The sequence below is a fragment of the Chiloscyllium plagiosum genome, chromosome 19, assembly GCF_004010195.1.
Source record: "Chiloscyllium plagiosum isolate BGI_BamShark_2017 chromosome 19, ASM401019v2, whole genome shotgun sequence".
In the NCBI taxonomy this organism is placed as follows: domain Eukaryota; kingdom Metazoa; phylum Chordata; class Chondrichthyes; order Orectolobiformes; family Hemiscylliidae; genus Chiloscyllium; species Chiloscyllium plagiosum.
In genome coordinates, this window is record NC_057728.1 from 23,902,620 (window position 1) to 23,918,154 (window position 15,535).

The 15,535-nt window shown below is 39.2% G+C and overlaps 1 protein-coding gene across 1 annotated transcript in view; it reads left to right on the top strand.

Annotated features, from left to right (window-relative positions):
* Nucleotides 1-15,535, top strand: part of cacna1c (calcium channel, voltage-dependent, L type, alpha 1C subunit) — an 890,104-nt gene that overhangs the window by 205,536 nt on the left and 669,033 nt on the right. Inside the window, exon 5 of the mRNA XM_043708872.1 lies at nt 12,981-13,120. Coding sequence (XP_043564807.1) covers nt 12,981-13,120 — 140 coding nt within the window. The remainder of the gene's footprint in view (nt 1-12,980; nt 13,121-15,535) is intronic.

Below are 15,535 nucleotides of genomic sequence, written 5' to 3' on the forward strand. Positions count from 1 at the left end.
GGGGGGGGGGGGGGGGTTTAGAACAGTGGAACGTGGAATGAAGGTGGTGCATTGAAGGGCTGTTTGGATGTCAGGGTGGGGGGAAAGTACATTGTTCGAAATAGGTGGACATCAGGGATGCTTGGGAGTGGAATGTCTCCTCATCCTAGCAGATGTGGCGGAAGTGGAGGAATTGGGAGAACAGGATGGACTTCTTGCAGGATGCTGGGTTAGAGGAGGTATAGTCCAGATAGTTATGGGAGTCTATGGGTTTGTATTAAACATCTGTCTAGAGACTGTTGCTGGAGATGGAAATGGAGAGGTCAAGAAAGGGAAGGGAAGTGTCTGAGTTGAACCAAATTAAACTGAGGGTGGGATGAAAGTTGTGGGCGGAAAATGAACTGCTCCAGTTCAGTCCTCCACTTCCTCTGGCAATTCATTCTATGCATGCACCACCCTCTGCATGAAAAAGTTCTCGGTTAGGTCCCTTTTAAAATTTTCCCCTCTCGCAACCTACACCCTCTACTATTGGATCCCCCTACCCTGGAGACTTGAATTATTCTCCCTATCTATGCCCCTTTTATAAACTTCTATAAGTTCACCTCTCAGCTTCCAACGATCTAGGGAAAACAGCCCTGGCCTATTCAACCTCTTCCTATAGCTGAAGCCATCCAATCCTGGCAACATCCCTGTAAGTCTTTTCTGAACCCTTTTGAAGTTTCATGACAGCTTTGTATGTCTTTTCTAAACCCTTTTGAAGTTTCACAACATCCTTCCTGTAGCAGAGAGACCAGAATTGAACACAGTATTCCAAAAGTGGCCTAACCAATGTCCTATACAGCTGCAACATGACTACCCAAGTCCTCTACTGAATGCAATGACCAATGAAGGCAAGCGTACCAAATGCCTTCTTCACAACCCTGTTTACCTGCGACTCCACTTTCAAAGAACCATGAACGTGCACGCCAAGGTCTCTTTATTCGGCACCACTCCCCAGGACCTTACTATTAAGTGTATAAGTCCTGCCCTAATTTGTCCATACCAAAACTTTTGTTAAGCATCCAATTAGTTTCCTTTCAGAAAGCAGATAATTAATTGGCTGCAATTACATTGGTATTTTTACACTGAGATTTAGTTGAATCAGTAAATTTAAATTACTCAGTTTCCACGATGGGATTTGCATTCATGATTTAAGTTTATAAGTGCATTCTCTGGATTACTAGTCATCTAACATCACCAGGAAGCTATCATTCCCTTAAAATTCCACAAATTTAGTCAACTAATGGAATTTAAATTCTCCAATTGTTGGGATGTGACTTGGACTGACATGTCCAGATTACCAATTCAGACCTCAGAATTATTCACCCAGTAGCATAACTATTATGCCACTATACAATATTCAGTAGCCCACTAGTTTCTTTCCCTGTTTCCTGGGCCTCTAATCATTTGGGTTTCAAAGCGCTGAGCTGGCATAGACCTAGGATAGGCTACAATCCAAACCTTCTAGCATCAGATGTCGAGTGAAGCAAGATATATCTGTGCTGATAGTATGCTGGGTCCTGACTTGGCGAACACCCATGTCTGGGACCTCATTGGCTTATAAGGATGGATGCTGCCTCATTAAAGCTACCCATAAACATTAATGAAGTGCAAGTTCAGAACTAACTGAGTTTCTGTCGTTTCCTACTATTGATATGAATCTGCCAAAGAGTTTCAGGTCTCTTTTCTTCAGAATGTAGAATTGAAAGTATCTTCTTTCCCCCTGTAGACCACTGTTTCACGTACAGATCAATCTTGATCGTCAATAGCATTAACAAACCTTCTAGATTATTTCTGTGCCATCTACAGCTGAGTAAAATGGAACTGATTATGAATGTCTCCATAATTCGTCAATTGTGTGGTAACAGCCTGAATATTTTGTCACTTCACATTTTATTGAAAAATGTGACATTAGAGAAAGCACAGCAGGCCAGGTAGCATCAGGGTTAAACCGGAAACGTTGACTTTCTTGCTCCTAGGATGCTGCCTGACCTGCTGTGCTTTTTCCAATGCCACAGTTTATCGACTCTGACTCTCCAGCATCTGCAGTTCTTGCGATCTCCTAGTTCACATTTTGCTCCATTGATGCTGATGCCTCATCTATAGTGGGATCCAGATTAGACAGCCAGGGTGGCTGACTGTTTTAGGCAAGATGGCACGTGATATTCAAATTGGCGCCATATTATATATCCTCCTCGCAGTTGTGAGGCACTGATATTTGACAGTCAAGTTTGGAATTCTCACAACTACTTGTCTGCTGAGTCTTTCTGATCTGATGCTCCATTAAAATCTCACGATGAACATCCTAAACAGCCCAAGGATGTATTGCTGCAGACAAAAAAATCATCAATTTCACCTGGTTGCATTGGAGCTTAGACTATCTCAGTGAGTGTAGAAGGCTAGTGTAAGGCTATGGAATTTCAATGAACGATAATGCCGAAGCCCTTGGCCAATAATCTTTGGTCATGATGCTGAAATCTGGTTTGCATTGTAAGGGCAAAGTTCATCCACTCTTTTCTTTATTTGAGTTCCTTTTTTCTCTGTAACTAAAATCTCACATTTGTTTTTGTATTTGTCCAATTGATTGGGCAATGACTAGCTGTAGGTGTCCAATGGGTGCTGTGGACAGAGTAGCAATGACTTAGAGTGGTATTTAGGTGAGATGTAGCTATGGGCAGGTGAAATTTTTGGCATGGTGGTTAAACAGCAATTAGAGTAAGAGAATTGAGTTGCATCTGTGAGAGACTGTCAGCCATGTTGGCCAGGTTCTATGGGCAGAGTAACATTGGGGTTGCTGTGCCATAATGTTGCCAGTAAAGGGCAATGCAGGATTGCTAAAATATGTCTGGACACACAGCAGCCTTTCAAAAATGGAATGGGCCCAAGGGATAGCAATCTTTTGGCAAATAGCCATTAAATGTCAAGATGTTTTGGGAGCAGTGTACAGTAAGATAGGGTGAAAATCAGATGTGAGAAACACTGTACAGAAAGGGAAGTTAATGAATGAGGCAAATTTGATAAGGATTGCAGCAAATAACCCTCCAAAAATTTCACTACACCTTGAACTCAGCCAAAAATAGTAAGAGTTAGCCTTGGCATTGTGGCTTCCTTCTGGAAGCAAGATCCTACTTTCAGAACTAGACACTTAAGAATTGACACTGAGAAAGGTTTGGATAATCTATAAACATGCGCAGATAACCATTTCTTTTCTCCACAAATTTTAAAGGCATGTGAAATGTGACATAAATTTTGAAAGGATGGTTATTCAATACAATATACAACAGAAATTAACTGAGTAGTTAAGATTTTAAAAATCTATTTGGAGATTCCAAACTGTATGCTTGCCTGCAAATTGTTGGACAGTACCAAGGTGTCAAACTATGCACACTTCAAAAATTAACTGGAGTTAGATATTTAGAAAGGAACAGATTTTTGGAACAGATGACAGATGCTTTAAAAAAAAGTCCTAGGTAAATATTCATTCCAACTAGCTGCCGCCTCATTGTTCTCCAATTTTTGACCTAAAAGAATAAACTATTTTTAAACAGTAGACCCTCGTTCTGACTCTCAATATCTTCAATGAAGTTGATCCTCACTCTTCCACGCTCTAGTGGAAACAAGTTCAATCTGTAAGTCTTACTCATAAGACAAATCACTCGTTTCATATATTCCATGTTTCATGTATGGTCAGTAACATTCATCCCACACAAATTCCTGGTACTGATTATATCCAGAAGAGAGATTCTAACTATCTCTCCTTGACATTCAATGGCTGTGGATCACCATTCATCAGAAACTGAATTGGACCAGCTACACAAATACTGTGGCTACAAGAGCAGGTCAGGGGCTAGGAATCTTGCAGTATGCAACTTACCACCTAATTCCCCAGAGCTTGTCTACCATCTGCAAGGCACAAGTCAGTAATGTGATTCCCACTTGCCTGGATGACTGCAGCTCCAACAACATTCAAGAAGCTTGACTCCATCCAGGGCAAAGCAGCTCACTTGATTGATACTTCTGGAAGGTTCTGTCTTTGTAAAACAACTAGCATCTGTCTCTATCTACTGACATATTGTGCTAGGTAGTACATTGTTTTTCTTTAGTCTACCATTATTTCTAACTCACTGAACTATTTACCTCAATGCATTTAAAAGGCTCGATTTCCAGTTAAATTCCAATCAAACTGACATTAATTGCAGAACTCAGAAATGAAACTGAACCTAAATCTCACCTTAACATGCACAACATAGAAATTGAAATCAAACGTAAACCAAGGCATAGTTTATTTTTCCCATTTTAGAGTCCAAATAATGACATTAAATCATAAGCTAGCTCCTTTGTAACTTTGTTGAAGTCCCCATGACATATTACACTGAATCAAATATTAACTCTTTCAGACCATAAACAATATCTCACTGTCTCATCAATCCCCAAGCCTTTGAATTCTTAAATTCAGACTGTCTAGTGTACCACCATTCTCTCCAAAATCGTGTCCTTTTCTGATTTAAAAGAATAGTAGTTATTGGCTAAAAGAAAACTGACCTAAATTGGCTTCCTGATGGGTCTGATGTCTGCAGAACTGAACGTAATGGACTTCAATCATTTGTTTTTATTATGATGGAGTTTAGTAACACACATTAATTTTTTTGTAGCTGTTTGTGCGATCTGTTTACAAACAAATGACTTTTTAAGAGTACCTTAGATCTTTGAACATTGTTTGTTTCTTCTTTGAAACATCTTCTGCGGTGTTTTCGGCAACAGATCTCCAAATTGTGACAGTGGAATTCCATTCTCATTACACTTGAAAATCCTTTTGATAGTAGTATGCCTTACCATTACAATTTCTTGTTATCTTGCGCTATCTTCCGTCCTCTGTCATTGAATTACTAAGGACAGTTTGTTCACTTCTGCAGTCATATGTTATGATCCCAGTACTTCTTGCTAATTCAGATCCTAAAATGACAGATTATTTTTTAAGTTATAGTTAATATGCAGTAAGTCACTGAAGCACATTCACATGAGCTACAGAATTTTCTTTAACAACAGAACAGGTTAAGCTAATAACCTTAAATGTTTGTACTAACTGTCATAAACGCAATAATATAAGTGATTTTCCATTAAGACCGCAGGTGTTCACAGTCACATGCTCTTTCTTGGGTTGACTTTCTGACCTTTTTTTTAAAGAAAACCCTTCAGAGAAGTAACCAGCACCCACCTTGGTCCATTCGAAATCTGAAATCCTAACTTGATCTTCATATATATATATATAAACAATGCATCTTTGGTCATATGTTACTAGGAGATTAATTATTGATTGATATGACATCCTTTATCATTGTTGGAAATTCTTTGGAAAGTGGAGGGAGCTTGGACATTTCATTTGGCTTTCATTCCTCAACACCTCAGCCCTAATAGTAGACGTGAATTTGGACATGAAGTTATTCACTGTGGCATGTAGTAATCTGACTTGATTCAATTGTAGACAATTCAATTGTAAATATGTTCATCACAACATTGTGATTTAGCTCACATGATTTCCACTGCTTTTAAAAAGTTCAGATTGCAATGGCAACAATGTTCGAGAACATGTGTAAGCAGAGAGGCAGCAACTGAACCATCTGCATCACTCAAGAAGATATACTGTTGTCATAGAGATGTACAGCATGGAAACAGACCCTTTGGACCAACCCATTCATGCCGAACAGATATCCCAACCCAATCTAGTCCCACCTGCCAGCACCTGGCCCATATCCCTCCAAACTCTTCCTATTTGTATACCCATCCAAATGCCTTTTAAATGTTGCAATTGTACCAGCCTCCACCATTTCCTCTGGCAGCTCATTCCATACACGTATCATCCTTTGCGTGAAAACGTTGCCCCTTAGGTCCCTTTTATATCTTTCCCCTCTCACCATAAACCTATGCCCTTTAGTTCTGGACACTCTCACCCCAGGGAAAAGACTTTGCCTATTTATCCTATCCATGCCCCTCATAATTTTGTAGACCTCTATAATGTCACCCCTCAGCCTCCAACACTCCAGGGAAAACAGCCCCAGCCTGTTCAGCCTCTCCCCATAGCTCAAATTCTCCAACCCTGGCAAATCTTTTCTGAACCCTTTCAAGTTTCACAACGTCTTTCCGATAGGAAGGAGGCCAGAGCTGCACACAATATTCCAACAGTGGCCTGACCAATATCCTGGACCCCATGGCATTATCACTATGGGTGATGCTTTTTGCTTTCAATCAAGTATTAACACTTCATAACTCGTATACAATAAACCCAACCTATTCAATCTTTCCACATAACTCAGGTTTTCTATTCTTGGAACATCTTTCAAACATCTTTATTTCACAAACCAATAAAAGATGAGTAAAAAATAGTAAAGGGAGAAAATAAACATTGAAGGTAATTTCCATGTAATGTCAAGTCAGATAGCATGATTTTTTTTATTTTATGAAAAGGAAAATAAAGTTTAATGTACATGGGCCCTTAAAGAATGCGGCTGGAAAAATAATAATGAGTTGATCAAATATATTCCATGAGTCTTTATGGTAAAGGGCACTGACAGCATTCCAAAAATAGCAAATCAAAGGACCAAAGGTGGGGAAAAAATAAGTACTCAGAAAACTAATCAGACTAAAGGCCTAAAATCCTTTAGGTCCTAAAGGCTTGACTTTAAAGATTTTGAAGGAAGGAGCTACAGAGACAATGGATGCACAGGTAGCAATTTTCCAAGAATTCCTGCATTCTGGAAAATTCCCAAAGGATTGGAAAATAACCAGTGTAACACCCTTATTTGCTATGGAAGGGTTTTTTTTTAATTAAAAAAAAAGATAACATAGGCCAAATAGCACAAATCTATAATTGGGAAACTGTTAGAGTCTATTTTACAGGAAATGACAGCATTTGAAATGCATAATATAATCAAGTAGATTCAAGTAGATAAAGGGGAAGTCATGCCTGACAAATGGATTCAAATTTTTTGAGGCGATAACAAGCAAGAGAGATAAAGGGGAACCAGTAAATATAGTGTGTTAGGATTTCTGAAAGGTATTCAGTGTGATACAGCACTTAAGACTGTTGACTGAGATAAGAGGCCATGGTGTTAAGTATAGTATTCTGGCATGGCTGAAGGGATCAATTACCAAATAGAAGGCAGAAATTGAGGAGAAAGGGGTCATTTTCAGTACATCAACTTACATTTTGAGACAGGGATCAGTGAATGGGCTCACAATTCTTTCCAATATATATTAACGATTTGGTTGAAGGAAGTAATGTGCTATTGCCAAATTTGTGGCTAACACAAAATAGGTAGGAAGGCAAGTGGTAGGGATGTTGGAAAGAACTGAACATTATGCTGTTTTGGCTAAATGTCAGTTACATTGGGGTTCTTTGAAACTTTTGTGCCACAACGTGCCTCATTTGCTATCTAACACCACTCTCCTCCCAACAGCATCCCTCGCATCCAATTCTAGTCCTATCTTACCACTCAGTGGATATTCACCAAAAGACCAGCATCTCCAGTATCCATTTAATCTTTAAAAAGCTGCTTTGCACCTGAATAAACATTTGCAATTCAGGAGTGTCCCACACTAATGTGTGCACCAACTTGTTGAATGTGCAATACCAACTGAGTGACCAACACATTCAATCAAAAAAGAGTGTCTGATGTGCTCCAAATCCCTTCCCATCCAGATCAATCTCAATTATTTAAGTTTTTGTTGTACTCATTGCAGCTTATCATCATAGTCATATTGTATACAAGAAGCCCTTCAGTCAATCAGGTTTGCATCAACAAAAATGTACAACTCTAAATCTAAAATAGTTCCACTTTCCAGCAGCTGGTCCATAGCCTTGAATGTGAGCACAATCCAAGTGCTCATCAAAAGTTTTTTTTAAAGATTGTGAATTTTCCTATCTCAACTACCCTCACAGACAGTGCATTCCAGATTCCCACCACCCACTGTGTGGAAACATATTTTATTTTCTAATCCCCTCAACCTCCAGCCTTTCACCTTAAAATTATGATCCTTGTTATTGACCCTTCAAATGAAGGGATCAGCTGCTTCTTATCCATGTTGTCCGTGCTCCTCATAATCTAACACACCTCAATCAGATCCTCTCTTAGCCTTCCCTGCTCCAAAGAAAACAGCCCAAGTTTATCCAGCTTTTCTTCATTGTTAAGCTGCCTCATCCCAGACAACATCCTGGAACCTCCTCTGAATCTCATCCAGCGCAATCACATTATTCCTATCGAGCTGTGATCATAATGGCACAGAGTGCTATGGCTGTGGTTTCACTGGAGTCCTCTACAGCTCCAACATGACTTTCCTGCTTTTACAATCTATGCCCCAACTGATAAAAGCAAATGTTCCCTTTGCCTTTTTATTCACTCTATGTTCAGGGATCTGTTGACAAGCACCTAAGATCCTGCTGTTCCTCTGAGATTCTTAGTGTCCTGTCATTCATTGAGTCCTCTTGTGTTATTGATCTGCCATCTGACCAATCCATCTATATCCTCCTGTAATCTATGACCTTCTTCTCACTGTCAATCACCTAACCAGTTTTTGACTCATTCACAAACTTACTTATCATCTCTGTCCCCTCCATATACATTTTTGTGTATATAGTTTTATATACATATCTCTCACAAAATATAACGGATCCAGCATTGACCTCTGAATGGTGCACCACTGGACCGTGGCCTCCAGTCACACAAACAATCTTTCACAACCATCCTTTGTCTCCTGCTACGAAGCCAATTTTGGATCCAGTTTGCCAAATTACCCTGGATCCTATGTGCATTTTCCTTCTTTATCAGTCTGTCATGTAGGACCTTGTCAAAGGTTTTGCTGAAATTTGTATAAACTACATCAACTGCACTACCCTCATCTACACATCTGGTCACTGCCTCAAAACATTCAACCAAATTTGTTAGGGATAATCTCTCTCTGACAAAGGCATACTACTATCCCTGATCAAACCTTGCCTCTCCAGTTGGAAATTAATTCTGTCATTAGACTTTTCTCAAGTGTTTCCTGATCACTGACATTAGAGTCATTTGACTTTAATTTCCTGGTTTATCTCGAAGACCCTTTTTGAAAAGTAGAACCGTAATAACTATCCTCCAGTCTTTTCGCACCTCTGTGGGTGACCCAACACAACCAAATAATCTCATTGCACCTAGAACATGGTCTAAGCTGCAACATGAGCAAAACACATCTAACGAGAATTCAGAAAATGTATAGTACCCTCCAGCAAAAGTCACCATAACTAAGACTGGAGGGAATTACTAACTGCAAGATCAATAGGAACGTCAAGGATAATTTGCATGCTTTTTGGTTTAATATAAATATAAAAATATCAAGGCTTAGAACTATAAATCACTGTGCTGGACTGAAAGAAGAAGACTAAGCTACAAGAGTCTTTATGCCATTGCTGCAGCTGTCATTTTCCACTTTGCAGGCCTGGAAAACTATGCCTAGAAAGTTAAGTACAATCACAAGGTCTTGCCACCATTTACAAGGAGTTGACTAAGAAAGATCTGGTTACAGCAGGCCTGATGGAGTGGAAGATGAATATCTAGGTCAGGAACTATATAGTTAGATGTATCATCATCTGCAATTCCTGACTTTTTCTATGAGTAAGCCTATATGGTGGGTACCTGAATCACAAACTCCTGCATAGCATTAGGATGGCTTCAGGTAAAGGAAATCATAGCTTGACTAATTTATTATAGCTTTATGAGGAAGACTCAACCAGAGTGGATAGAGGTGAACCAATAGATGTGTTGTAGTTGGACTTTCAGAAGGCATTTGGCAAAGTACCTCACAAAAGACTAAGTCATAAGATAAGAGCCCACAGTGGTAGACATAACATATTGGCAAGAATAGAGAACTGGCAGTGGACAGGAAACAGTAAGTGGGGATAGTGGGTTCTTTTTCAGATTGGTGACTGATGGCCAGTGGGGTTCCATGGAGATGGAACTGGAACTTTTTACAATATATACTAATGACTTGGAGGAATGTACTCTAGCCAAATTTATAGATGACACAAAAATATGTGGAAAGGTATGTTGTGAGAAGGTTGCAAACAGTTCACAGAGAAATATTGGTAAGTAAAGTAAATGGGCAAAAAGCTGGCAAATGGATTGTAATGTAGGAGATTGTGAAGTTGTTCATTTTCAAAGGGAGCTCAAACGAACAGATTTTTTTATTTGCAGAGAAACTGCAGAAAGCTGCAATACAAAGGTACAGGGGAGTACATGTATATCAAACACAGGTGCAGAGGGTAATCAGGAATGCTAATGGATTGTTGGCCCTTCTTTCAAGGGGTTGGAGTATAGGAATAGGTAAGTCTCTCTGCAACTGATATAATTTGATTGGAGTCAGCTCAGAGAAGTTTCAGTAGGATGATCCCTGGTATGGAAGGATAGTCTTATGAGCAAAGGCAAAACTGATTGTGACTCTACTCACTGGAATTTAGATGAATGAAAGCATTCCTCACTAATTGATCTAATTGAAACATAGGACCACAGGACATGTCAGAAGTTTTAAAAATTCATTCATGGTTTCAGGGTGTCCTTAGCTAGGCCAGCAATTATTGCCTATCTCGAATTGCCCAGAGGGCAGTTATGAGTCAACCACATTGCTGTAGATCTGGAGTCATATGTAGAGCAGGTAAGGATTGCAGTTTCCTTCCTTAAAGGATATTAGTGAACCAGATAGGAGAAATTAGCAATGGATTCATGGTCATCATTAGACTCATAATGCAGATTTTTATTGAATTCACAAACCGCCATCTGCCGTGGCAGGATTTGAACCCAAGGCCCCAGAACATCACCTGGGTCTTTGAATTATCAATCCAGTGATAATACAAGTAGGTAATAGCCTCCCATTAGAGCGGGTCACCAATTTAAGATCGAGATGAGGAAGAGCCTCTTCTCTCAGATGGATGTGGGTCTGGAACTCCTTGTCATAGAGAAGTGTGGGGGCATAGTCCTAATGAATATTTAAGATTGTTAGGGGAATCAAGGATTATGGGGAAAATGCAGGGTAGTGCAAGTGAAGAATGCTGGATCATTCCTGATCCGATTGAATGGAGAAGCAGGCTTGACCAACCATACGGCCTACTTCTGATCCTATTAATTGTGCTCTTATGATAAGTGAACTGCCAATATATTTTTGAGACTTGAGTTTATTGCTGTATGTTAAAATACAACTAGACACAATATTATTTTATTTTGTCATGTTTTGTCATTCTTTAAGTGTAAAGTTTTGGTTAGAAAAAAGGATGATGCTGTGTAGTGATATGAATGTACCTTTAAGAGCTCTGCCTTAAACTACTGTCAAAAACTATATTCTATCGAGGTTGATGATACTTTAATTCCATGACTTGTTGGGCAATCTGAAGTTGTAAGTTGTACTATACGTAACTCCGAGCAATTACTTTCTGTAGTTAATCTTACCTTCAAATAAAGAGACCACAATTTTCACCAGGTTTTGTATGTCATTGGTATGTTTATGTCTAAGAAAAGAAAATAACACCAAGTAGGCATGCTGATTGTATTAGATGCTAAGAAGTGCTAGAAACTTTCCACACCAGGTTTTCTTTATCCATCAATTATATAACGTCCTCAAAAAAACTCATTCATATCAGAGAACTACAGCTTCCTTTTCCAGAAACCTTGATGTGATTCTCTGATAGCTCAGTTTTGTGCATCTGTCTTAGTCTGTGTAATAGCTTATCTTTATCTTGGAATTATACGAAAATCTACCCAGAAGAATTCCTCAGCAGTCCTATTAATTTAATAATGTTCCTCTGATTCTTAATATTGGCAAAATAGTTCATCATGTGTTGCTGGAAAAGCGCAGCAGGTCAGGCAGCATCCAAGGAGCAGGAGAATCAATGTTTCGGGCATGAGCCCTTCTTCAGGAAACTTTCAGGCTCATGCCCGAAATGTCGATTCTCCTGCTCCTTGGATGCTACCTGACCTGCTACGCTTTTCCAGCAACACATTTTCAGCTCTGATCTCCAGCATCTGAAGTCCTCACTTTCTCCTCGAAAATAGTTCATCATATCTATATACCAGCCTCATCTTCATTATTCTTTTGGCCAGTTTGACCAGATTTTGTTTGATATGATCTCTATTCTCTGAAGTCTTAGTTACTACTATATAATTTTTTGGAATTTTTCTTGTGTTATTTGATTTGTCACAGGAAATGACTAGGTATCCATTTGGATTTTACTTTGCTTGGATATACATGAAGTACAAAGTGGTTTTAGATATATTTGATTTTTCATCAATCCCATTAATATCTCTGTCTAATAGGTCCCTGTAGCAAGATTAAATTATAATAATTCACTGGAGATGTGAATTTTAAATGTAAAAATTAGCTTTATTTATATTTTTGGCCATGGCTCAACAGTGGCAACTCAGCCTCTGAATTAGAAGATTCAAGTCCCATTGCAAAAAATTGATCAGAACCCAGCTGATGTTCTAATACTGAGGAGTTGCTATCTTTTAGGCATTAAACCAGACGTTCAATGGCCCTTTATTGAACATAAAATATCCAAACACTGCTTAAAGGATAGCAGGGGAATTCATCTTAATGTTTTGGCCAAATGTTATCCTTCAGTAAAATCACTAAAATAAGACATCCAAGCATTATCTCATTGCTCATTGTGGGATTTCTTTGAGGATAAGTCGGCTGCCATCTTTCTTACATTGCAACAGTGACTACACTTCAAAAAATACTTCATTGGTGAGTGCTTTGGGATGTTGTGAAACTATAAGAAAGCATTTCAACAAATTGCACTTGTCTTTCTTACTGCAGCTGGTGAAATGACATGAGTTAATCATAGTGTAAAAGGAAACTGTCTTGGCAAAGTGGACTGTACAGGTTATGTGGCTATGCCTTTGATGAAGTATAATCAATGTTTTTCTTCCTTTCTCTTGTAGGCTTTTTAGTGCTATTTTAGAACAAGCAACCAAAGCAGAGGGAATTAACCCAATTGGAGGTAAAGCTGCTGGATTTGATGTCAAAGCTCTAAGAGCATTCAGAGTCCTACGACCATTACGCCTAGTGTCTGGTGTTCCTAGTAAGTACTTTGGCAAGGTACAATCACAAAATATAAGACCCATGACATAATAGAAGACTTAAAATCCATTTTTATTTGTCATACCACATATCAGCAAAAAGCTCATTGGAAAACTAAATTGGGAGTAGGATTTGGATGGGGGAAATGAACAACACACTCACCTGAAGACAATCTTTTGAGAGCTGCGCTTTTTTAACACCAGTGCTTTATTTTAATTTGGCAGACTGCTAACGAGTTAGGTCAGGATGTGCAGCCTGATAACTTTCCAACTGGCACTTGCAATGAGGATACAGAGACATATTTGAAGCATGAAGCATTTTAATAAGAGGTTACATTTAAGCTCTGGCAGATTTGGATGTAAACTAAGGAAATGGGAAATGATTCACAAGACTGTCCTAAGTCGTGAAACCATTTTCTGCAGGTTTTAATGGGTGGAGAGAAAGGAAGGACTTTTTTTTCCTACAAGTAAGAAGGTTATTACTGGCTTTTATATGCAGTATTGCCTGGAGAGAGGTGACAGTTGATAGTGATTTTTACACGTATCAGCCTTGAAGCCTGGATTTAGTATAAAAATCATGTTAGTAATTTATTGAGAGCAACATGGGTGTGTATGACATTTCATTTCTCCATCTCTCTCAGAACCACCTGGCAACAGCCCTTGCATTTCCCAGCACTCTGATGTTTCCTCCTGTGCATTTTATTATATTAATCTCGGATTCAAGTCATAGAGTCATAGAGATGTACAGCACGGAAACAGACCCTTCAGTCCAACGTGTCCATGCCGACTAGATGTCCCAACCAGACTTTCAATTCATTCAGAAATGGGGATGTATATGTTTTTAAATAAGTTAAACATAATACGTTTCCTCTCTTAACATGTTCTTCCCATGATATGTCTCACTCTCATTTTAATTATAGTGTGATAATCGACCTGATCTTTGGTGAAGACAGGCTCACAGTCTTCAAGATGTCCCTTGCTCATACAAAAACTATAGGTGGTGGCCTTTTTGTCAAGTGTTTCTTAACATTATTACTGAATTGCCTGACTCTGAGTTTTAATATGTTAGATTCCTCTACCAGCTGGTAACATTTCTATCCAGACTATCAATTCCTTTAAAAATCCTGAAAGACTCAATCATATGATCCTTAATCTTTCATATTCATTGAAATACAAGCCTAGTTTATCCAATTTTTCCTTGTAATGTAACCCTCAGAAGCCTGGCAATGTTCTTCTGAATCTGTGCCACACCTTTAAGGCATGCATTTTTTATTCTTTCATGGGATGTGAGCCTCGATGGCAAGGCCAATAATATAACCCAAATCTATTTGCCCTCGTTTACTTTCCAAGGGTATAGTGTCCAGAATGATTCACAATACTCCAGATATGATAAAACCAATGCGTACTGTAACTACCATTAAGGTGGTACCATTAAAAGACACCACTAAAATTCCATTAAGATGACAGTTGTGACAATGCTGCTCCTTTAACAAGGTTATGTTGTCCTCGATTTTTTTCAGAAGGGGTCCTAAAGGCAGAGGTTTCAATATGTCTGAAGATGAGTACTTGAGAAACCTTTCAAGTGTTTTTTTAACACTTGTACAATGAAAGGGGAGTGGGCAGTTCAAGGTTTCATTTGGTTTGGTTTCAATTAGCTGTTTTGTTTGCAGCTGCTGGTCAGATTTTAATTGAGAACCCAAAGAAGCTGGTGGGGACCCAAAGAAGCTGGTGGGGATCCAAAGAAGCAGTTCCATGCTGATCATCTCTCTCTCTCTGTCTGTGTGTCTCTCTCTCTCTCTCTCTCTCTCTCTCTCTCTCTCTCTCTCTCACACACACACACACTTCTCTCCTATATGTACCTGTGTTTGATCTGTCAAGGGGATGTTTATAGGGATGTCGCTTCTGTTGTGGGCAAAGTCTAAGAGAGAATTGTAAGGGATAGGATTTATGAACATCTGGATAGGAATAATGTGATCAAGGATAGTCAGCAAGGTTTTGTGAAGGGCAGGTCGTGCCTCACAAATCTTATTGACTTCTTTGAGAAGGTGACTAAGGAGGTGGACAAGGGTAAAGCGGTAGATGTGGTGTATATGGATTTTAGTAAGGTGTTTGATAAGGTTCCCCATGGTAGGCTACTGCAAAAAATACGGAGGTGTGGCATCGAGGGTGAGTTAGAGGTTTGGATTAGGAATTGGCTGGCTGGAAGAAGACAGAGGGTAGTAGTTGATGGTAAAGGTTCATCTTGGAGTGCAGTTACTAGCAGCGTTCCATAAGGATCTGTTTTGGGACCATTGCTGTTTGTCATTTTTATAAATGACCTGGAGGAGTGGCTAGAAGGTTGGGTGAGCAAGTTTGCGGATGATACGAAAGTTGGTGGAGTTGTTGACAGTGAGGAAGGATGTTTCAGGTTACAGCGG